Source organism: Atractosteus spatula, chromosome 5 (assembly GCF_055471065.1).
Source record: "Atractosteus spatula isolate fAtrSpa1 chromosome 5, fAtrSpa1.hap1, whole genome shotgun sequence".
Lineage (NCBI taxonomy): Eukaryota > Metazoa > Chordata > Actinopteri > Semionotiformes > Lepisosteidae > Atractosteus > Atractosteus spatula.
The window spans coordinates 2620821-2644152 of NC_142710.1; the positions used below are offsets into that span (position 1 = coordinate 2620821).

General features: G+C 53.4%; 2 protein-coding genes, 1 long non-coding RNA gene and 1 other non-coding gene across 4 annotated transcripts; 2 read left to right on the top strand and 2 right to left on the bottom strand.

Moving 5' to 3' along the window:
• Positions 1 to 493: 493 nt before the first annotated feature.
• LOC148833320 (uncharacterized) lies at positions 494 to 4486 on the bottom strand. Its single transcript, XR_016091112.1, has 3 exons — positions 3593 to 4486; positions 1606 to 1655; positions 494 to 1097 (listed from the first exon to the last, which is right to left on the bottom strand). It is a non-coding gene; the product is annotated as an uncharacterized LOC148833320 (long non-coding RNA).
• Positions 4487 to 5646: 1160 nt separating this feature from the next.
• On the top strand, positions 5647 to 11216 carry sdr39u1 (short chain dehydrogenase/reductase family 39U, member 1). Its single transcript, XM_088916499.1, has 6 exons — positions 5647 to 5797; positions 6443 to 6549; positions 7279 to 7361; positions 7668 to 7789; positions 9930 to 10082; positions 10677 to 11216. The coding sequence occupies exons 1-6, from the start codon at positions 5782 to 5784 to the stop codon at positions 11090 to 11092; spliced, it is 897 nt and encodes a 298-aa protein (XP_088772625.1). The 5' UTR covers positions 5647 to 5781; the 3' UTR covers positions 11093 to 11216.
• A 1117-nt stretch (positions 11217 to 12333) lies between these two features.
• Positions 12334 to 22871, bottom strand: mettl17 (methyltransferase like 17). The gene is made up of 14 exons (XM_088916498.1): positions 22755 to 22871; positions 20676 to 20829; positions 20365 to 20502; positions 19757 to 19850; positions 18867 to 18948; positions 18112 to 18185; positions 17894 to 17988; positions 17078 to 17148; positions 16385 to 16492; positions 16016 to 16084; positions 15883 to 15933; positions 14802 to 14894; positions 13904 to 14088; positions 12334 to 12861 (listed from the first exon to the last, which is right to left on the bottom strand). Exons 1-14 carry the CDS (start codon positions 22815 to 22817, stop codon positions 12765 to 12767), a joined length of 1374 nt encoding a protein of 457 aa, XP_088772624.1. The 5' UTR covers positions 22818 to 22871; the 3' UTR covers positions 12334 to 12764.
• On the top strand, positions 21869 to 22178 carry LOC148833323 (Nuclear RNase P). Its single transcript, XR_016091178.1, has one exon.
• Positions 22872 to 23332: the final 461 nt, after the last annotated feature.

Sequence of the window (23332 nt, forward strand, 5' to 3'; positions counted from 1 at the left end):
ACTGGGCTGCACGCCTGTCGTATCATTTCATCTGACAGGGAGTCTCTGTGTCACAGTTCTCGTCATTTGTGATCCTGCGCTTGAACTCGACCGGTTGCCGATAATGTCGGCTGACAGAGAGGCGCCTCAGGAACGGCCATTTAAATCTCCATCTCCAACTAAACCCCATTCCTCTCTCCCTTTCAGCATCATCGCCACAAGACTCAACTGGACCAGGGCTCCCCAGTACCCGGGCTGGGGACACCCTCTCTGCTCCCAAGCCCAGCAGGCAAGTGTGGGCAACTCAGTCCTGCTACAGGAGACCTCCCTCCAGGACAGGCAGGCTGCAGCTAGACCTAGTGCTGGAGGACCACTAGGGGGCGCTCTGGCCAACACCCCACACTGCAACAGGGCACTGGAGGACATGAGCTGCAGCACCCTTCACCTAAATAACCACCCTGTGGCTCAAGACACTTCACACAGTCACACTCAAGAGACAGGACAGGACACCTGGTAACACTTGACCTTTGTTTATTTCCAACAATTAAATCAGCTCGGAACACAATCACATCAGGATTTAGAGTAGAGGAGGAAAGCAAAGAGGCACACAGAACCAGTTTAATTACTTTTAACTGCTCATTTTAAACCCCTTTGTTCCAAGAAAAAAAAATATATATTCTTTTACTCCAGAAAAGAGAAACTGATCGTCACTCCTCGACATCTGTAGACCCTTATGAGAAATCTGGTTAGTGGATTGTTTAACAGTTTGAAATGATTCTCTCGGACGCCGTTCTAAATGGATTTGAAAGATGTAATTGTGTGTCATTATTGAAATCTAGTTCACGGTCAACAGTGATTCATGATGTTGGTTTCTGAAAATATTAGACTACGTCAGTCCCCCTGGGTTTTGATTGCTGCCTGTAAAAGAATAGAACAGCTCTTTCAGGTCGGAGTCCGGCTCAGAACCCCAGGCGAACTGAACCGACCGCTTTGGATCGGGACGGAGACAGAGGCGCCGGGTCTCTGGGATGTCTGTGGTGCACAGAAGGACACCCGGCCCACAGATCCTTCAGTCCAAAGCCAGCTGCCCCCGGACCAGGACAGAGGAGGGGTAAGACCTGCAGGAGGAGAGGATGGACAGCAGAGCTCAGGAGGGGAAACCAGCCCACAGTCTGCACTAGACCCACTGCTCTCAGGATCTCACCCAGCTGTGTCTGGAGAGAAGCCAGGGTATCGGCTTCAACAACATGACTGGGCAGCTTGTTCCCCACCTCCACCACCCTCTGTGTAAACAAGAGCCTCCTGTCCTGACTGGAGGAGCTCACCCAGCTGTGTCTGGAGAGAAGCCAGGGTATCGGCTTCAACAACATGACTGGGCAGCTTGTTCCCCACCCCCACCACCCTCTGTGTAAAGAGCAGCCTCCTGCTCTCAGTTTTAAATTCAGGTGTCCCCCAGTTGGGTGCTGCTCCGCAGACTGGCTCAGCGCATGATCATAATCACGGGTTGGTCAGGTGAAACACGGACTGACATGCATCTCATCACGGCTCAGCTGCAGGAGCTTTGACTTCACCCCCCCCCCCCCCCCAACCCCGCACCCCCAAACCCCGAGAGGCGACAGCACGTACCTGCAGGTCGGAGGCCCGGCTCTGGAACGGGGGAGGGAGGAGTCCCAGGGCTGTGAGAGGCGACAGGGAAGAGAGAAAGGCAGAGGATCAGAAGTCGCCACGCCCCCGCAGCGGCAGCGCACACAGCGCCCCCTGGTGGCCAGGCCCCGTCAGCGCAGTGGGTGTAATCACGAGACTCAGGTGAAACACGGACTCACTTGCAACTCATCACCTCGGGCCTGACCGCAGCACAAGCTGAGCGGTTATTACATCTCGGCAACAACACTCATCCATGCGATAGGAAAGATTGACCGACTTCGAATTAGGCACAAAATTGTGACCTTCGTGGCAGTGCTGTAAGTCACCATGTTGATGAAAACTCACGTTCTCACTCCCACTGATTGCGATGCAGCCCTTCCTGCTCACTAGTCACTGTAATTAATTGTAATGACTAATGCGATGTACAGTTAAATAAGTACAGGCTGGGCAGCAGCCTTTCCACCGCAGACATGTTCCAGCGCGATCTGCTAACAAGTAGTCTTTGTCAGCAAAACCATCTCGAAGCCGAGAGCAAAATACTGGTTTCAAAGAGCTGTGCACACAGGCCTGCCCGTTCACAACCCAATAACGCCACTTCACCCCCCAGGAAGTCCTGTTGCCACATTCTAAGAATGCGGCACTGTGCAGACCTGGAAAACTCCTCTCTCTTTCAATGTGAATTGGAGGTTTTTCCATGTTTGACCGTGTACACGTCACTCTCATGGTGGTCTGAAATGCACTCGGCAATGCCAACGCACCCTCACCCCAAAATATAAAAACAGCCTTGCAGCCTAGAGAAGCAGCTGCGCCTCTAACTCGCAGACTGACGGGAGCACAGCCGCCGAACAAACTGGCCTCCTCACTCTGCTCTCCTCCCCACTGAGAGCTGCTGTGTGTGAGCAGACTGGAGCCTCACCCAGGTGGGGCTGCATTACTGTGCAGTGCAGGGAGTGGAGCATCCAGGAAAGAACAATCTAATATTTGTCCAGTTTTTCTCTTTTCAAGAAACGCTCAGGAATTTTTACTGACCACAGAGAGGCAGGACCTCGGTTTTACGTCTCATCTGAAGGACAGCGCCTGTTTACAGTCTAGTGTCCCCGTCACTGTCCTGGGGCATTAGGACCCCCACAGACCACAGGGTGAGCGCCCCCTACTGGCCCCACTAACACCTCTTCCAGCAGCAGCCTCAGCTTTTCCAGGAGTCTCCCATCCAGGTACTGGCCAGGCTCACGCCTGCTGAGCTCCAGTGGGGCTGCAGGGTGATACAGCTGCTGGCTTTAAGTGTAAGGATGCTTATTATTAATAAGCACGTTAACACCGACCGCTGTCCCAGCCGCCCCCAGCAGGGGCCGCAATCCCCACGCACGTGGGCGGCAAGCACGTGACGGAGCCGCGGCGCGGGCTCGCGCCCGCTCTCACACACGCGGCCCTGTGTAAAAAACTAAAAAAAAAACCACCCTCCTGCCGCTCTGAGGCAGCAAGACGCGGGAGAGAGGACGAGATTCAAACCTCTCGACCTCACCTGAGGACACGCCTCGGCCGCCGCGTCTCAGAAGCGTCGGAACAAAGCGCTCCTCCTGCACGGTCACCGTTTCAATCAACACCCACACGAGAGGTAAAACTGGAACATCGAAGTACACGAGTTCACCCGGGCTGCACTCAAGAGATTCTCGGCCTGCAGGGGGGGGGGCGGCGGCGGCCACGCGGTTTCGGTATCGCCGCGTGGGGCGCCCCGCGTGCCCGACAGCGCGCGAGCCCGCGCCCCTCTCCGCTGTCCGCCTTTCCGGGTTTTTCCGACTCGCTGTTGGAGCTCAAGGACTGCAGGGGCCCCGTCAAGGGGAGGTCCCCCTGCCACTCTGCCCCTCTGCCTTGCGGTATCCATCAGTACCACCCTGCGTCCGAGAGACACCGCCAGCTCCCTCCCGCCCCGCGTCAGTTCAGCTCCGCACACGCCTGCGGCACGTCTTACCTTTGGTCCCCCATCAGCCGCCGAGTCCTCCCTCCTCCAGTCCAGGTGGAAGTCGATCGCTCGCGGATCCACCCCCCACCCCCCACTTCCACGAGCCGCGCGAGCTGCCTCGTGCACTTAAACCAGATCGGCTACAGCCCCGAAAACTGTGCCACGGGCTACGGGCTACGGGACCCCCCCACGCTAAACCGCTAACAAAAATCGCAAAACATCAGCGGAACATCACCCAGCAGCAGCAGTAAGGATGTTAGATGATGTTAGATGTTAGATGTTAGCAGCAACTAAGGATGTTAAAATCCGCGAGCGAGGGAGGGGGTGAGGAACTCCCCCCGCGCCCCGCCGCTCCCGCAAGCGCGTGCCCTTCCACGCTCTGCGGTCTCAACACACTAGAAATAATTAACATCTCTGTGGACACGGCTCACCACCTAGCCTAAACAAACAGCCAAGCGCTCCTCAAAATTAACTACAGCGATTCCCCAGCAAGAAGCTTAATTCCCCCCTTACAGCGCTACTCATCGCGTACGGCGCTGAACAGACGGCCGCCGTCACCGGCCTTTTAAATCACAAGGATCTTCCGCACAGAAACAGGTTCGGCCGCGAATGGCGAACACAGCCCACCACCTGCACATATTTTAAAACAAACTCGACCCTATGAAAAAAAAACACGAAATTTCTTGACTGCTCTCTTTAAAGAAAATAAAACGGCATTTTGCTTATCGATAACGCCCAGCGAGAACAGGTGCGTTCGCCGCAGAAAACACGCAAACAAGCAGCTGACGAAACGCGCGACTCGCTCCGCGGACAGACCCACGCTCTCCGGCTCTCCGACCCTCCGCCCGTCTCCAGGTCCTCTGGCTCAATGACCGGACGCGCTCACAACGAGCGACTCTCTTATCGCTGTATCACACCACGTGCTTGGTCCTCTTCCAGGAGGTGACTCAACCACTTCCGGCAAGCTCGTGCGGGGGGGGGTTCATGTTGCGTCTCGCCCAGCCAATCATCTTCCGCTGCCAATACCTGCGTCTACCGTGGTAGATAAATATGTCCTCCTGCAGACGCACCTGCAAAGGTACATTGACTTACATGCAATCACATGGCAATGTACCAGAACTCATACGTAATCGATTTATTTGATTTAGAAAGGCGTTACATTTTGACTTAACTGGGGAAATATGTCTTCTTGCAATAGAAGCTACAGTCCCAGCTACAGTCCAGTACAGTAGAACAGTCCTGTTACAATAGGGGCTACAGTCCCAGTACAGGAGAACAGTCCAGTTACAATAGGAGCTACAGTCCAGTACAGGAGAACAGTCCTGTTACAATAGGAGCTACAGTCCCAGTACAGGAGAACAGTCCTGTTACAATAGGAGCTACAGTCCAGTACAGTAGAACAGTCTGTTACAATAGGAGCTACAGTCCCAGTACAGCAGAACAGCCCTGTTACAATAGGAGCTACAGTCCAGTACAGGAGAACAGTCCTGTTACAATAGGGGCTACAGTCCAGTACAGGAGAACAGTCCTGTTACAATAGGAGTTACAGTCCCAGTACAGTAGAACAGTCCTGTTACAATAGGGGCTACAGTCCAGTACAGGAGAACAGTCCTGTTACAATAGGAGCTACAGTCTCAGTACAGTAGAACAGTCCTGTTACAATAGGAGCTACAGTCCAGTACAGGAGAACAGTCTGTTACAATAGGAGCTACAGTCCCAGTACAGTAGACCAGTCCTGTTACAATAGGAGCTACAGTCCCAGTAGAGTAAAACAGAACTGTTACAATGGCAATACTGTCTACCTATCTAAAATCTCCAGAAACAGCAATGCATAAAGACAGGCTCACACCTGAAGGAGGCTCCACGGCCGAAACTTTGTGTTTTCTTTCTTCTTTTTTCGGCGTGGAATAAACCTATTACTTGTTGCTTTGCAGCCTACGCATGCTGACGCAGCTCCACACCTGAACTACTAATGCATAAAGACTGCGGCGCGATGTACAGCTAAGTCCCTTCCAAAGATGGCGGCTCCGTAATACTATGTTCACCGCATTTCCGGTACACTCAGACCACGTGGCCAAACATTCTACGCCAAAGAGCGTGGAGGCAACTGGCCCGCGGAGTGGTTTCAGAAGTAACTGGTGTTGGATCTGTTTGCTAAATTACTGGGCGGTGTGTTTCTTCTCTGAATACCCTCCGCAATGAAAGTCGTCATAGGCAAGTATATGTCAGTGTTATTGTTTATGCCATTTTGAACTGAAGCCTTTAGTGCTAAAAACGCATAATTCGCTGTGAATGAAGTAACGCAAGTGACAGCAGACTAAGTCTGACTCGTGTTAAGCTTTAAAACCTTCGTACGCACTAAGATTCGGCTCGGCGTTGAGTGCCTTGTATTATTCTAAATCCTTTAAGTTGTTAAGTGAAGGTCAGAAGACGCACATTGTCACTAGTGTCTGTGTTGCGATTTCATAACTGCAGGAATTGCGCATGCGCCCAAGTCCTCAGCTCATGTGGCAGTTTTTATAAGTGTATACATGCGATACAACGACTAAATAGTAGTTATTCCAGACACTGTACACACACACCTGTACACTCTTACTGGAAACTCTGTACACACACCCCTGTACACTCTTAAAATACACACTGTATACACACATACCTGTACAGACTCTTACTGGACACACTGTACACACACACACACCTGTACAGACTCCTACTGGACACACTGTACACACACACACACCTGTACAGACTCTTACTGGACACACTGTACACACACACACCTGTACAGACTCTTACTGGACACACTGTACACACACAGCTGGAGTACAGAGTTACAGGTTCTTCTGGTTGTCTCGTCAGGCGGTGGTACAGGATTTGTGGGTCGAGCACTGACTCAGCTGCTGCACAGCAAAGGTCACGAGGTCATCATCATCTCCCGTCAGTCAGGACCTGGGAGAATCACATGGGTGTGTACTGACCGGGCCAGCTGGTTCTGCCTCTGTCTGAGTCACTGTCTAGCACAAGGACAACAAAACAAACACACAGGCCACAGAGAGACAGCGAGACAGACACACAAGTCACAGAGAGACAGCGAGACAGACACACAGGCCACAGGGAGACAGCGAGACAGACACACAGGCCACAGGGAGACAGGGAGACAGACACGGGCCACAGGGAGACAGCAAGACAGACACACGAGCCACAGAGAGACAGACAGGCTACAGAGAGACAGCGAGACTGACACGCGGGCCACAGAGAGACAGACACGGGCCACAGAGAGACAGCGAGACAGACAAATGGGCCACAGAGAGACAGACAGGCTACAGAGAGACAGTGAGACAGACACACAGGCCACTGAGAGACAGCGAGACAGACACACAGGCCACAGAGGGAGAAAGGCATCATCCAGGTGGGGCTGCACACTGGTGTCAGGAGTGGGATTCCCCATTACGTGTAAAGCGCTTTGAGTGGAGTGTCCAGAAAAGTGCTATGTAAGTTAAAGCAATTATGAATTAATTATTATTAATTAAACCAGATGAGGGCACAGGGACAGACAGACAGACAAGCTGCGGTGACAGAGAGACCAGATGATGGCGCAGCAGCAGAGGCATCACAGTAATCTCTCCACTACCATCCTCCTCCCCCAACCCCCCCCCACCCACGCCAAATGCACTGAGCCTCGTCTTGTGTTCCAGGAGGACCTGGCGTCGAAAGGCCTGCCACCATGCGATGGCGCTGTGAACCTGGCTGGAGAGAACCTCATGAACCCCTGGCGCTGGTCAGTGAACCCGCTTGGCCCCAGGGGCCACGTCAAGCCCAAACAAGGCTTCTCTCAGGCCATCGTGAGCTCCCAGTGAACCCAGGGCCACATCAAGCCCTAAATCAGGCCTCTCTCTCCCATCACGGGCCTCAGTCAGGCCATCGTGAACTCCCAGTGACCCCAGGGGCCATGTCGAGCGCTAAACCAGGCCTCTCTCTCCCCCATCACGGGCCTCAGTCAGGCCATTGTGAGCTCCCAGTGACCCCAGGGGCCACGTCAAGCCCGGATGAGCTCTCTCTCCCTGTCTCTCTCTCTCTCTCTCAGGTGGAATGAGAGCTACAAGAGGGACCTGGTCTCGAGCCGCGTGGAGACGACCCGGGCGCTGGCCCAAGCCATCTCCTCGTCCCCCCAGCCCCCCCAGGCCTGGGTCCTCGTCACCGGAGTGGGTAAGTGCCACAGGCGCTTGGACAGATGGGTACTTTATCGTCCACTGCTGTGGGAATGTCTCTTTGGCATCTCCCACAGAGACGTACGAAGCACACAAGCAAAATATATTTGCCAGCAGCTGTATCACCCTGCAACTCCACAGAAGCTCAGCAGGCATGAGCCTGGTCAGAACCTGGATGGGAGACTCCTGGGAAAGCTAAGGTTGCTGCTGGGAGAGGTGTTAGTGGGGCCAGCAGGGGGTGCTCACTGTGTGGGTCCTAATGCCCCAGTATAGTGACGGGGACACTAGACTGTTAACAGGGCGTTGTCCTTCAGATGAGACGTGAAACTGAGGTCCTGACTCTCTGTGGTCAGTAAAGACCCCAGGGTGTCTCTCAGAAAGAGTAGGGGTGTGACCCCAGTGTCCTGGACAGACTCCCCCTGGTCTTTACCCATCATGGCCTCCTAATAACCCCCCTCTCTGAACTGGCCTCATCACTCTGCTCTCCTCCCCACTGAGAGCTGGTGTGTGGTGAGAGTACTGGAGCATGATCCAGGTGGGGCTGCTTACTGGTGGTGGTAGTTTGATTCCCCATTACCTGTAATGCGTTTTAAGTGGAGTGTCCAGAAAAGCGCTGTATAAGCTGTAAGCTATTATTATTATATAAAATCACATGAAATCACAACAGCAGTATGTGATACATAAATGGATAAAAACAGGTGGTGAGGGGAATGCATTTACATACCTTCACTGAGCAGTTTTATTGCAGAGGGGACAAAGGACGTCTTATGAATGTATTTATTTGGACTCAGTCCCCTATACCGTGTCCCTGATGGGAGGATTATGAGGTGAGAGTGGAGTGGGTGTGTGGAGTCAGCTGTGATGTTCCTCGCCGTTCTGAGAGCTGCATGATGATACACGTCGCAGAGCTGGGGCTGCTGTTTCCCACTTCCTCTTCCTGACATTCTCGGACAGTTGGGTTTTGCTTTTCAACCCCAGGGTTTCCATACCAAGCTGTCATGTTAGAGGCCAGGATACTCTCAAGAAGGCTTTTATCTGCCTTCTCTAGGACAGTCTGACTGCCATTAAAGCTCTTGAGTCTTTGAATTAAAAACAGCCTCTGATTTGCTGTCTTATAAATGTTGTCTGTATTCTCAGCTATACTCAGATATTCTCACATACACGCCTTGGGGTTCAGCTGTTCATCCCTCCTATAAAATATGACATCATGGGCGGCACAGTTGCTCAGAGTTCCTGGGCTGCTGTCTGTGTGGAGTTTGCATGTTCTCCCCAGGTTCGTGTGGGTTTCCTCCCACAGTCTAAAGACATGCTGGTGGGTTAATCGGCTTCTGGGAAGATCGGTCCTGGTGCGAGTGTGGGTCTGGTGTGTGTTTTTGTGCGTGGTGCGAGTGTGTGTGTGTCTCTGCCCTGTGCTGGGCTGGCGTCCCGTCCCCGATGTACCCCGCCTCACACCCGTGGCCTGGCTGGGATCGGCTCCGGCTGCCCTGCCACCCTGGAAGGGATGAGGCCGTTAGACAATGGCTGGACGGTTCTTACATCCTACATGCCGTTACGTCAGACGGCCTGGGTGGAGCGGCTGTCCTGCTCCGGGGTACCGTGATGACGAAGGCCGTCGCCTGGTCAGATCCCTGGCTGTTTTGGGGAAAAGTCTGAGAATAATCCCTCCTAGGCGCCTGTCCTGCAGACCACAGGATCGGGAAAGGGCCCTGAGGATTTTCAGTGGAGCTACGCCTGGATTCTCCCCAGTTTTTTGCATCTTCCTCATGAGAGAATGAGATGTTTGCAAAGGAGAGGAGTTCACTTGGCCCGTCTGGTCCGTTTATTATTTAGTTAATAATTGACCTGAGTGTCTGGGCCAGGGTATCGGCTTCAACAACATGGCTGGGCAGCTTGTTCCCCACCCCCACACCCTCTGTGTAAAGAAGAGCCTCCTGTCCTGACTGGAGGAGCTCACCCAGCTGTGTCTGGAGCGAAGCCAGGGTATCGGCTTCAACAACATGGCTGGGAAACTTGTTCCCCACTCCCACTACCCTCTGTGTAAAGAACCTGTTCTCTGTGTATTCAGAACCTGTCGTCTCCCTGTGCCGCAGTTTTCCCAGGGGGCACTCGCTGACCCCCCCCCCTCTCTCTCGTGCCAGCGTGCTACAAGCCCAGCGCGACGGTGCAGTACACGGAGGACAGCGACTGGAAGGAGTACGACCTCCTGTCGCGGCTGGTGCGGGAGTGGGAAGCTGCTGGGAGGCTGCCCGAGGAGAGCGCCGCACGGACCCGGCACGTCGTGGTCCGGGCAGGTGAGCCGGGGCACAGACAGGAGGACCCCGCTCGGCCCACCGAGCTCTGTTCGATCGGCTGCTCATTGATGAGGCAATCTCATCCAACTGATTCTTCACCAAAAAAACAAACACAAGTATCGGCTTCAAAACCTTGACCGGGCTTCTTGATTGTTCCAGACTCCCACCACCCTTTGTGTAAAGAAGTGCCTCCAGTTCCTAGTTTTAAATGCACTTCCTTGTGGACTCCAGTTTCCTCCCACAGTGCCAGAAGACATACTAGTGTTTTCTGTATTGTCCAGGGTGTGTGTGTGTGTCCTGTGATGGACTGGTGTCCTGTCCAGGGTGTGTGTGTGTGTCCTGTGATGGACTGGTGTCCTGTCCAGGGTGTGTGTGTGTGTTTCCTGTCATGGATTGGCGTCCTGTCCTGTCCTGTCCTGTCCTGTCCTGTCGTGTGTGTGTGTGTGTGTGTGTGACGCTTGTGTCCTGTTCATGTTGTACCCCGCCTTGTGCCCACAGCCTGCTGGGATGGTCTGTGGCCGATCCAGAGCAGCCCTGTTGAGTGTTGGGTGTTGAGTGTCTGTATGCTGAGCTGCCCCTCCTCTCTCTCTGCAGGGGTGGTGCTGGGGCGCGAGGGGGGCGCGGTCAAGCAGATGCTGTGGCCGTTCTGGCTGGGACTGGGCGGCCCCGTGGGCAGCGGGCGCCAACCCTTCCCCTGGATCCACGTCTCAGACCTGGCGGGCATCATTGCCCACGCGCTGGAGCCCGCCCCAGCCGCCCGGGGCGTCCTGAACGGGGTGGCGCCGGCCTCCGACACCAACGGCGACTTCACCCGGGCGCTGGCGCGGGCCCTGGGCCGGCCCGCCCTGCTCAGCCTGCCCGCCTTCGCCCTGAACGCCGCCCTGGGCCCCGAGCGCGCCGCCGTGCTGCTGCAGGGCCAGCGGGTGGCGCCCAAGAGGACGCTGGAGTCGGGCTTCGTCTTCGGGTACCCGGACCTGGGTTCGGCGCTGAAGGAGATCGTCAGGTCCTAGCGGTCCCAAGCCCAGCCCGGCTATCTCCCCCCCCGCCCCAATTGGACCACGCTCTCCAAGCGATCCTTTTTGTTTATTCTGAATAACAGCAGATACTCAGCAAAAATAATAAAGGACGTACAGGACAGTCTCGCTTATCTGACCTTCCGTTTTATCTGCCCTGGCGATCAACCTGCTCTCTACCTATAAAGGTCACTTTACTGTCCCTATACAGTCTCTTTCATCAGGAATGTGTCTTTTCTCAGACCCCAGCTTGCTCTCCATGAGACACACAGACAGGGAGAGAAGCTGGGGGTCAGAGCGCAGGGTCAGCCATTTATACTGCACCCCTGGAGCAGCTGGGGTTAAGGGCCTCACTCAGGGGCCCAGTGGAGTAGGATTCCTCTGCCAGCTGCGGGATTTGAACCGGCAACCTTCCAGCCACAGGCACAGCTCCTGAGCCACCACTCCGCCCCCCCCTATCTGCTATGGGCTGTGCACGTGCACAGGCATAACATTTATCCCAATCCCATACTGCTTTGTCCCTCGGCGCGTCAGACACTGCCGTTGACGAAGCTCCGCTTGTTCGTCTGCGCGCGGATGGATCCTTTCCGGATTTGAGAAAGGGGACGAGTGCGAAGAACAAAGAAAGCAGCTCTTCCCGCGGAACACGAGCACCGAAGCGTCGGAAAGAGCAGACGGGGGCGAGTCCATACAGCAAGGTGCGTCGGAATCCGGTGTGGGCCAGGCTACAGGTGGGGCCGGGAAGAGGGAGAGAAATGAGGTGGAACAGCGGGGCTCGTAGCGGACCTCAGCTGGAGGACTGAGGGACAGATCTTGCTCTTGTGGGATAAGGGCGTGCCCATCCCAGGGAAAGCTCTGATTTACAGTAGAGTAATAAAACAGATTTCATACTCATACCGCACTCCCGTTCACCTACGATTGGTCTCCTCAGTTTTGTCGGCATTGTCCGACGTGCACTGAGCCTCTCGGATAATCTGGACTCGACTGTGCTGGGATGGGATCTTTCGCCCTGCACACGTCGGGGGGTGTTTGTCCGCTCGCCTCTGCCCCCTCGGCAGACGTTGGTGGGGGGGGGGAGCATTAGAGGCAGACCCTCTCTCGGGGGGGGGTATCGGCGCCAGGGTGTTTCTTGGGAGCGGCGGCCCTGGACATCCCGCCCGGAGCCCCACGCTGGCCTGCAGCCTGAGGATCTCAAACGGCCGGAAGGCCTCTTGATAAGGAAAGAGACGTGCGCGTGGTCTGGTCAGTGTCACCCACCACTGTTTAATCAAATACCACTCCCCCCCCCCCACTAGTGGACAGAGCCCAGCCCCACAGACAGGTGTAGTTCCAGCTGAGCTCTTTCCTGGATTTAACCCTTTACCCAACTAACGTTTTCTATTTTAATCTGCAGATTTTGAATTCCCCAGGAAAAGCAGCAGCTCACATGCAACTTCCAAACTTCAGCTCAAGAGCTGAAAACAACTGAAACCAGATGAACCCTCTCATCAGCATTAAATAGGACTTCAGCTAAGTAAGAGAGCTCAGCTGGGACACAGGCCAACAGGTATAGGGGTCCTCCAGGGCTATGAGCCGTGAACCCCTGAATGAAGTCGGGCTGTGGCCAGCTGGATTGACAGCTGTTCCCCCGGCTGCCAGCAGGGGGAGACACGTCGGTCAGTTTTCCTCTTCACAGTTCTTCGGAGCCGGACTGGGCGTCGACCTCGGGGTTCACGACCGGCAGCCGATCTCCCCAGCCACTGCTCCGGGTACAGCGGTACAGGTCCCTGGGAGAGAGGGAGAGGAGTCAGGAGAGAGGGAGCAAAACAGAGCCCCCTGAGCCAGCTGGTCCTGAGGCTCACCAACCTGAGCCACACCGACACCAGCCAGCCTCAGGGCAGCACTGCTAGAATCAAGCACAGCACAGATCACACAGCCATATCTCACACACTGGGACACACACACACACAACACTACCTCACACACTGAGACACACACAGAGAGAAGAGCCCCCTGAGCCAGCTGGTCCTGAGGCTCACTGGCCTGAGCCACACCGACACCAGCCAGCCTCAGGACAGCACTGCTAGAGCACCACAACTCAGACCCAAGCACATCACAGCACAGATCACATAGCCATATCTCACCCACTAGGACACACACAGAGAGAGGAGCCAAGAGCTGAGCCCAGAGAAGACCCTGAGCCAGCTGGTCCTGAGGCTCACTGACCTGAGCCACACCGACACCAGCCAGCCTCAGGACAGCACTGCTAGAATCAAGCACAGCACTGCACAGATCACACAGCAATATCTCACACACACACATACAACACTACCTCACCCACTGGGACACACACACACAATACTACCTCACCCGCTGGTAGACACACACACTACACACACATATAATAATAATAATAATAATAATAATAATACAGTGTGTGATCTCCTGTCACAGCCTGAGGAACAGACAGTGAGCCTGTCTCTCAATAATAATAATACAGTGTGTGATCTCCTGTCACAGCCTGAGGAACAGTGAGCCTGTCTCTCAATAATAATAATACAGTGTGATCTCCTGTCACAGCCTGAGGAACAGTGAGCCTGTCTCCCAATAATGTTCAATATGTTTATATGTTATTATCTTATGAAGTGTCTTTATTGTAAATCTCTAGATTTTTTTTCTATGTTAACTGCATTTGTTTTGCATTGGGAACACTGATTTTACTCATTGGTCATGCCAGTAAAGTGTCTTGAATTGAATTTAAAATTGAGAGTCAGGCCGGACAAGGCCAGAGAAGAACCGGGCCGGAGACAGACCCGCTTGTCTACATACCTGCCATGCTGCCGCGCGGTCACGGCCACCCTCTGGATCTGCCCGTCGCTGCAGCACAGCTGGCACTGCACGTGCCGGGCCCTCTTCTGCACCGGCCCGATCAGCCGGGGCCAGCCCGCCGAGGGCTCTGGCCCGGCCCGGCTCAGCACCACGTAGGAGAACCGCTCCTCCAGCCGCTCCGGGCTCTGAGGGCGGACCACACAGACGGGTCACCCGTGAGGGCTGCGTGTGTGTGTGTGTCTCAATTCATCAATCAATCACTTCAAATCCATCAGTCACTAAATCAAGAACACTAGTGTGTGTGCTGGAGAGTTCAGGGTGAGTGTGAGAGGAGAGGGTCAGCAGTGACACTAGTAGTGTCTACAGTACAGTCAGGTGTGACAGTGTGTGTGCTGGAGAGATCAGGGTGAGTGTGAGAGGAGAGGGACAGCAGTGACACTAGTAGTGTCTACAGTAGTCGGGTGTGACAGTGTGTGTGCTGGTGAGTTCAGGGTGAGTGTGAGAGGAGAGGGTCAGCAGTGACACTAGTAGTGTCTACAGTACAGTCAGGTGTGACAGTGTGTGTGTGCTGGAGAGTTCAGGGTGAGTGTGAGAGGAGAGGGACAGCAGTGACACTAGTAGTGTCTACAGTACAGTCAGGTGTGACAGTGTGTGTGTGTGCTGGTGAGTTCAGGGTGAGTGTGAGAGGAGAGGGACAGCAGTGACACTAGCAGTGTCTACAGTACAGTCAGGTGTGACAGTGTGTGTGTGCTGGAGAGTTCAGGGTGAGTGTGAGAGGAGAGGGACAGCAGTGACACTAGTAGTGTCTACAGTACAGTCAGGTGTGACAGTGTGTGTGCTGGTGAGTTCAGGGTGAGTGTGAGAGGAGAGGGACAGCACACAACTGCCTAGTTCTTACCCCAGTTAGCGGCAGGGGTACGTAGGGCTGCACGAAATTACAGGGCAGGTGGGGCTGCTGTGCCAGTCTGGGACAGGGCAGCTGGTGAGGGCACTGCCAACAACACACACAACAGGTGCTGTAATGGCACACAACACTTACAGCACAGACTGTGTTACTACAGCAACACATCTATACAAAGTAGTAATAATAACCTTTGTCTTATATAGCATCTTTAAAAGTAGCTTCTCAAAGCTCTTAAAGACAGAGGAAAAAAACAATGATAGGAGATAAAAGTAAAATCTAAAGAAAATCTGGGTTTTGAGAGGGCTCGAGAAGATACATCACTTAAGTAAAAGTCCTTCTGCAGAAGAAGGGTGACGAAGAACATCTGTCTTCAACTGATGACATTCACATAGCAAAAGCAACTGCAGTTAAAGCAAACTACACACAGTATAGTGTCACTGTACACAACATTGAATACCATTACTGCAGACAACACTCAAATATGCTATTTAACACACTAACCTCATGGACATCTTACTAGTGGTCACAGAAGGTTCCCCTTGTTTACTCCCTGACATTTCTTGAGAGGGTACATTAGTATTGGATATACCAAGAACGTTTCAGACCCCCACCACCCTCTGTGTAAAGAAGAGCCTCTTGTCCTGACTGGAGGATCTCACCCAGCTGTGTCTGGAGAGAAGCCGGGGTATCGGCTTTACCAACATGGCTGGGCAGCTTCTTCCCCACCCCCACCACCCTCTGTGTAAAGAAGAGCCTCCTGTCCTGACTGGAGGATCTCACCCAGCTATGTCTGGAGAGAAGCCAGGGTATTGGCTTCAACAACATGGCTGAGCAGCTTGTTCCCCACCCCCACCACCCTCTGTGTAAAGAAGGACTTCCTGTTCTCAGTTTAAATTGCAGTGTCCATTTGCGTCCTCTGGTTTGTAAGAACACTCCCATGTGCTCTTACACATACTGAGACATGACTAAGACGAGCTCTTTCACATATGAACATCATGGACAAGTACACTGTGCCATTCGCAGCTCAGAACCAGGCTGGGAGACGTGTGTCTGCGGGAGGGAGAGGGGTACTCACAGGGGCAAACACCGAGGCGCCTCTGGGGTCATAGGTCACCTTGTCCTCTGCCTAGGGAAGACCGGGATGCAGATTAGATAACAAGGAGAAGAGACCCCCTTCCCCTGCGGTCACCCCTGGGTGCCCAGCCCACCTGGAGCACCGTGTCCCGGGCCTCCATGAGGATCTGGTGTCCCTCTCTCGTGCCGTTCTCCAGCAGGACCTGCAAGCACACAGCAGCCCGCCAATCAGCTCCCACACGCACCCCGGCCGGAGCAGCACAGCCGGTGTGCTGTGTGTGTGTAGCGCATGTGTGCAGCTTGCAGAGTGTGTGTGTGGTGTGTGTAGCGTATGTGTGCAGCATGCAGAGAGTGTGTGTGTAGTGTATGTGCAGCATGCAGAGTGTGTGTGTGCTGTGTGTGTGCAGCATGCAGAGTGTGTGATGTGTGTGTGTCTGCAGCATACAGAGTGTGTGATGTGTGTGTGTGTGGAACATGAGTACAGTGTGTGCTTTGATACTGACCAGAAAGGAGTGTGTCTTTCTCCACAGCGTCTGCACTGTGTCCCTCCTCTCACTGCTGCTGGGGAGCTCTGACAGAGAGAAGGCAGAGACCACGACATCGAACTGCACCTGAGAGAGAGAAGGGTTAATACAGACACACTGACTGGACACTCCAGTACATTAACACTGCACTGAGAGAGAGGGGTTCATACAGACACACTGACTGACTGGACACTCCAGTGCATTAACACTGCACTGAGAGAGAGGGGTTCATACAGACACACTGACTGGACACTCCAGTACATTAACACTGCACTGAGAGAGAGGGGTTAATACAGACACACTGACTGACTGGACACTACAGTACATTAACACTGCACTGAGAGAGAGGGGTTCATACAGACACACTGACTGGACACTACAGTACATTAACACTGCACTGAGAGAGAGGGGTAAATACAGACACACTGACTGGACACTACAGTACATTAACACTGCACTGAGAGAGAGGGGTTAATACAGACACACTGACTGGACACTACAGTACATTAACACTGCACTGAGAGAGAGGGGTAAATACAGACACACTGACTGGACACTACAGTACATTAACACTGCACTGAGAGAGAGGGGTTAATACAGACACACTGACCGGACACTCCAGTACATTAACACTGCACTGTGAGAGAGACACCGCAGGACTGTCTACAGTACCTTGGGAGTAACAGGGAGGAACTGCCTGAAGTAGAGGTGTTGAATGTGTGGGTCTGCGCGCTCACATCCACCTGCACAGAGACACAGCGCTGTCACTCCCTGCTCCAGTGCTCTCCTGCTCTTTATCAAGCCAATCTGCTGTTGCTTCACATGAGAACCGCGCAGTCTACCAGCGTCAAGAGTGAAGCCACTTGCTTTCCTGAGTCTCCTGCACCCCAAGATCTGCCGGCCTCCCCATGCCCTTACTGTTGGCTGCCACCCTCATTTTCCAGTGGGATTTCTCTCCTGGATCTACCTACACACTCACTCACACACACACACACACACACACACACACACACACCCTGGACAGGACACCAGTCCATCGCAGGACACACACACACACACCCTGGACAGGACATCTGTCCATCGCAGGACGGACACACACACACACACACACCCTGGACAGGACATCTGTCCATCGCAGGACGGACACACACACACCCTGGACAGGACGCCAGCAATTGCACACACACAAACACACACCCTGGACAGGACGCCAGCAATCACACACACACACACTCACACTGGGGTCAATCTTCCCAGAAGCCAATTAACCCACCAGCTTGTTTTTCCAACAATAGGAGGAAACAAGAGCACTCAGGGGAAACCCACTCAAACACACAGAGAGAACATGCAAACTCCACACAGACAGCACCCCAGGGACCGAACCCAGGACCCCAGCTCTGCGAGGCAGCACTGCGCCACCCAGGCTCTTTTATACACGAATACTCGCGAAGCCCCCGCGGCCGAGCTGCCCATGCCTGTAGCTCTTACCCCTGACCAGCAGGTCGGCTAAGGAGTTCATGGCTCCAGAGCTGTCCACACACACAAACTCCTTCAGGCTCTCTCCCCACAGGCTGTGCGCTGCCCTGCAATACACAGAACCGCCACATGATGGCGACACTTCACTGCCTTCACTGTCACGATCTGCGCGGCGCCGTCACCCCGCGGGTGCACTGGGCCAGCACCTCGAAACAGAAGGAGATCCTCACCAGGCCACACTTCCCGTCCCTGATCCGAAATCCAGGAGGGAGCCTGGGGAGAAACTGGGAACTCTCTTCTTAATCTGGAAACACAGAGAGAGAGAGAGATAATGATAATAATTAATTCCTTACACCTCTATAGCTCTTTCCTGGACCCTCCACTCCTCTCCCAGTGCCGTCCAGTACTGGGGATCCCCTCCCCCCCTCCAGTGTGATGATGCTCCAGTCCGCTCACACACTCCAGCTCTCAGTGGGGAGGAGAGCAGAGTGATGAGGCCAGTTCAGAGAGGGGGGTTATCAGGAGGCCATGACTGGTAAAGACCAGGGGGAGTCTGTCCAGGACACTGGGGTCACACCCCTACTCTTTCTGAGAGACACCCTGGGGTCTTTACTGACCACAGAGAGGCAGGGCCTCAGTTTTATGTCTCATCTGAAGGACTGATGCCTTGTTTACAGTCTAGTGTCCCCGTCACTATACTGGGGCATTAGGACCCACACAGACCACAGGGTGAGCGCCCCCTGCTGGCCCCACTCACACCTCTTCCAGCAGCAGCCTCAGCTTTCCCAGGAGTCTCCCATCCAGGTACTGGCCAGGCTCACGCCTGCTGAGCTGCAGTGAGGTACAGGGCAATACAGCTGCTGGCAATGATGATGTTTTATGTAACATCTGTAAATGTCCCATAAATCCCTCCGGCTTTGAAAGAGAGAGGAAGAGACTGCGCAGGGATGTGCGGGGGTCAGTAGGGGGCGCTGTCTCAGCTCACCTCGTGCAGGACTCTCGTCACCGCTGCATAACCACCCGCCAGCCGAGCTGCCAGGTACACCAGGCTGAGGTCCGCATCGTACCTGCAGCACAGGAATCAGTCTCATTCGTATATAGCGCCTTTCAACCCACAGCCTTCTCAAGGCCCCAAGAGAGAGCCGGGAATACAGAGTGGGGCAAAGCGAGGCACAGACTCAGCCGGATGGGAGGGGACTCACAGACAGGTCCTGGGAGATGTAGAGAGAGACTCAGAGAGAGACAGAGAAAGACTCAGAGACACAGACAAAGACTCAGAGAGAGACACAGAGACACAGACAGAGACTCAGAGACACTGGGAGACCCACAGAGAGACACAGAGAGACTCACAGAGAGACAGGGAGACCCAGAGAGAGACAGAGGGAGGAGGGAACTCAACTGAACTGGCAGCCCAGTATGTGATCTCCTGTCACAGCCTGAGGAACAGTGAGTCTGTCTCCCAAGAATGTTCCTTCTGTCTACAGTATATGTCAATATTTTATAATATGTCATTGTTGTAAATGTCTGTAATATGTCTGTAGATTTTATATTACTTTTATTTTTTTTTGTTTCATGTGAATTTCATTATTTTATGTGCTTTGGCAACACTGATTGTACCCATCGGTCATGCTAATAAAGCACCTTGAATTGAATTGAATTGACAGAGAGGCTCACAGAGACCCACAGGGAGAGACAGGGAGAGACAGGGAGAGACACAGGGAGAGACACAGGGAGAGAGGCAGTGAGAGACACAGAGAGAGAGAGAGAGAGAGAGAGGCAGTGAGAGACACACGGGGAGATACGCAGAGACCCACAGAGAGAGAGATAAGGACAGCGAAAGGGACGCAACTGACTCTCGTACTGACACGAACGTACTTGAGGGGAGTCCAGTGGTAGGTAGTCCTTTTCAGCTCTGACAGGACCCGTCTTCGAACCCGGGCCTCCAGGGCCTCGTTGTCTGTCTGTCTTCCTGTGCAGCAAGGGAAAAACAGACAGTCTCTCTCTGTGTCTCAGAAGCTGTGGCTCTCCCTCAGTGACTGTGACACTCTCAGCATCCCAATACCCGTCTCTCTCTCTCTCTCCTCGCCGTTTCCCTCAGTACCCGTCTCTCTCTCTCTCGCCTCGCCATTTCCCTCAGTACCCGTCTCTCTCTCTCTCTCTCCTCGCCGTTTCCCTCAGTACCCGTCTCTCTCTCTCTCTCCTCGCCGTTTCCCTCAGTACCCGTCTCTCTCTCTCTCTCGTCTCGCCGTTTCCCTCAGTACCCGTCTCTCTCTCTCTCCTCGCCGTTTCCCTCAGTACCCGTCTCTCCCTCTCTCCTCTCCGTTTCCCTCAGTACCCGTCTCTCCCTCTCTCCTCTCTGTTTCCCTCAGTACCCGTCTCTCTCCCTCTCTCCTCTCTGTTTCCCTCAGTACCCGTCTCTCCCTCTCTCCTCTCTGTTTCCCTCAGTACCCGTCTCCCTCTCTCCTCTCTGTTTCCCTCAGTACCTGTCTCTCTCTCTCTGGCCTGTTTCTCCAGGATCAGAGCCCTTTCTCTCAGGGTCTGGTCATCGACGGGTCTCTTCCTGCTCCACAGGAAGTTGGTCAGCCTCTGTGTTCTGTCTGACAGGCTGCTCACTGCTGCCCCTACAGGAGAGGGCAAGGATCACAGCCCGGTCAGCAGGGACCAGCCTGCTGGATCCCCCTGGAGTTCAACATCTCCTGGCACACTCTGCGTGCTTTTGCTGCTGTGTGACTCGTGACGCACATGTCCGTCGCCCGGTCTGCAGACAGACTGCGGAGTCGGCGGAGTGTCTGACCGTGGATGAGAGTCAGCGCTGCACGCTCCAGGTCCGCCGGCAGCCGCACTGTTGTCAGCGCTGTGATTCCCGGGTGCCGCCGGTGGGGGGTGCTGCTCAGAAAATCCTCGCTGTTGTCCAGCTGGGTCTGTCGGGCCACCACAGCACTCTGTCGCTGGGAGGAAAAATAATAAGGCCTTTGTACACTGATCTTGTGCACTCGTGCACTAGTGCTGACCACTTGCACACTAGCACTGCACACTCATCCACTAGTACTGTTCACTCATTCACTAGCATTGCACACTCATACACTACTGTTGTTAACTTGTACGCAAGTATTGCTCACTCATACAGTAGCGCTGCACACTTGTGCACTACTATTGTTCACCTGTACACGAGTATTGTTTACTCATGCACTAGCACTGCAAACTCATACATTAGTACTGTTCATTTATACACAAGTATTACTCACTCATACAACAGCACTGCATACATTAGTACTGTTGACTTGTACACTAGCACTGCACATTTGTACACTAGTATTGCTCATTCATAGGAACAAGTAATAGGTTTATTCCATGCTGAAAAAAAGAAGAAAGAGAACACAACGTTTCAGTCACCACACACCTGAAGAAGGCTCCACGGCCGAAACGTTGTGTTCTCTTTCTTCTTTTTTTCAGCATGGAATAAACCTATTACTTGTTCCTTTGCAGCCTACGCATGCTGACGCAGCTACCCACCTGAACTACCTTGCTCATTCATAGACAGTCGTACACTAGCATTGTTCACTTTTACACTAGTATTGCACACTTCTATTGGTAGTATTGGACATTCATACATGATATTCACGCATCTTACAATATGACTGTTCAATTTTATACAGTTCACTACACAGCATCACTATGTTACTGACAATACACGTTTTTAGAGTCACTGCTGGTGGTTTAGACTTGGAGGTTGTGAGCCAATCACAGCCTTTTAATTTGCATAATAAAGTGTAGGTGATTTCTCTGGAAGCGAATGGCTTTAGATGAGCCTTTTCTTTTGTACCTACTTATCTTATTTCACTTCTTGATCTACAAAGTGTATCTACATAATGCTTTATCACAACCACCTCCCACATTTTAGTGCATGTAATACATGTTACCCTAGATACGGAAGACAAGGGGATCTCGATCCTATATAAAGCCCCGGGACGACCTCTTTCTCTCGCAGCGGGAGGAAGCTCACTGTAGAGGTCACATGCCGAGTGCCTGGTCACTCCACCAATCACCTCGGGGAAGGTCTGAGACAGGAGCCAATCGCTGCCCTAGCAGGGCATCACCTGACGCGGGTGAGCGAGTGCACAGGGACGGGGCCCCGGGCGAGGCGCAGGCGCAGGAGAAGCCGGGCGGAGCAGTGACGCAGCTCCCCGCCGGTGGATGCGGCCTCGCCGGGCTTGGAAACGCTCGCGGCTGGCTGTTGAGTGCGATGTGTGAGCTGGGACACCGTCCCGGAACCCAATTCAGACTACTCTCCTCCCGCTACCTTTTCATTACGGGAACAGCTCATATAAGGGTTCTTAGCAGAGCGTGTAAAACTTCTCTTTTACTGTTCTTACTGTTCTTAGATTCTTAGATCACAATAAATAATTTTGTTTTCTTTAAAATATTGTATTGCATTTTTTTAAATAGGAACCAGTAACAGAGAAGAAAGAAAATAACGTTTCGGCCGTGGAGTCTTCTTCAGGTGTGGGTATATTCAGGTTTTTTAGAATATTCTCTTTCGAGAATACCAAGAGCGTTTAGAGAGGTACAGCAGTACGAGCACCACCGTGGCAAGCTGCAGTAAACAACGTCCACGCTGTGTAATTAACAGGGGATGTTCCCCACTGACGGACTGTCAGACTAAGAGATCCGCGATGCTGTGGTGCCTGTAGAAACGAGCCATCAGGGGGTCACGAACCCCTGGTCCTGCAGAGCCCCAGTCCAGTAAGTTCGCAGGGGTCACACTGAAATCGTCCGCCTCCCTCCCGGTGGCTTTAGTGAGCTTCTCGTCCTCGGTCCGTCCACGCGAGACAATGATTTGCACCAAAGCAGGCTTACAGCCGCCCCCACTTACCCTGACGATCGCCCCCTGACAAAGCGCACACGCTCCCCGAAACCTGAGCCCCAGAGCAGCCATGCCGGCCGGCCAACGAGACGCAGATAGAGCCCTTCCACAGAGTCGCGGGGAACCGGAAACCGGTCCGGCGCTCAAATAGGTCCGAGTCCGACCCGTCAGCCCGCACTTCTGTTTACCGCCACAGGGGCTAACAGGAGATCTCCTTTAATCGTGCCACTGGCAGCTGCTATCCCGTCGATAGAGAGCGGTTTCTCGGGTGAATTAATCACGGTGTCCCACGTACCGTGCGACAAGGGGAGATGCTGTGATTTTCTATAATGTTGTGTTCTCCTGCAGAGAGATGCTTGTTTTGTCCCTGCAGGAGACAAGCTTGTGTTTTAAACTGTTTTTCGATGTTATTCCCGCAAATTTAACGTTTTCAGAAACGTCTCACGCAAAGATGGGGCGCCCAGAGAAAAGCCATTGAAAGACGCCAATAACCTGAACAGAAGGTTTTCTAAATGTTGTTTCTACATTTGTTTCTACAGTTGTTTTGACTGAACCTGACATTTTCTAATCGATTGTCTGTAAATATC

Coding starts and splice junctions, on each gene's coding strand:
- sdr39u1 (XM_088916499.1), top strand. Junction 7,362..7,667: donor CTCATGAACCCCTGGCGCTG/GTCAGTGAACCC, acceptor TCTCTCTCTCAG/GTGGAATGAGAGCTACAAGA. Junction 10,083..10,676: donor GCACGTCGTGGTCCGGGCAG/GTGAGCCGGGGC, acceptor CTCTCTCTGCAG/GGGTGGTGCTGGGGCGCGAG.
- mettl17 (XM_088916498.1), bottom strand. CDS start 22,817: ATGGCTGCTCTGGGGCTCAGGTTTCGGGGAGCGTGTGCGCTTTGTCAG. Junction 17,149..17,893: donor AGCCGACCTGCTGGTCAGGG/GTAAGAGCTACA, acceptor GTCTCTGTGCAG/GTGGATGTGAGCGCGCAGAC. Junction 14,089..14,801: donor TACCCCTGCCGCTAACTGGG/GTAAGAACTAGG, acceptor GTCCGCCCTCAG/AGCCCGGAGCGGCTGGAGGA.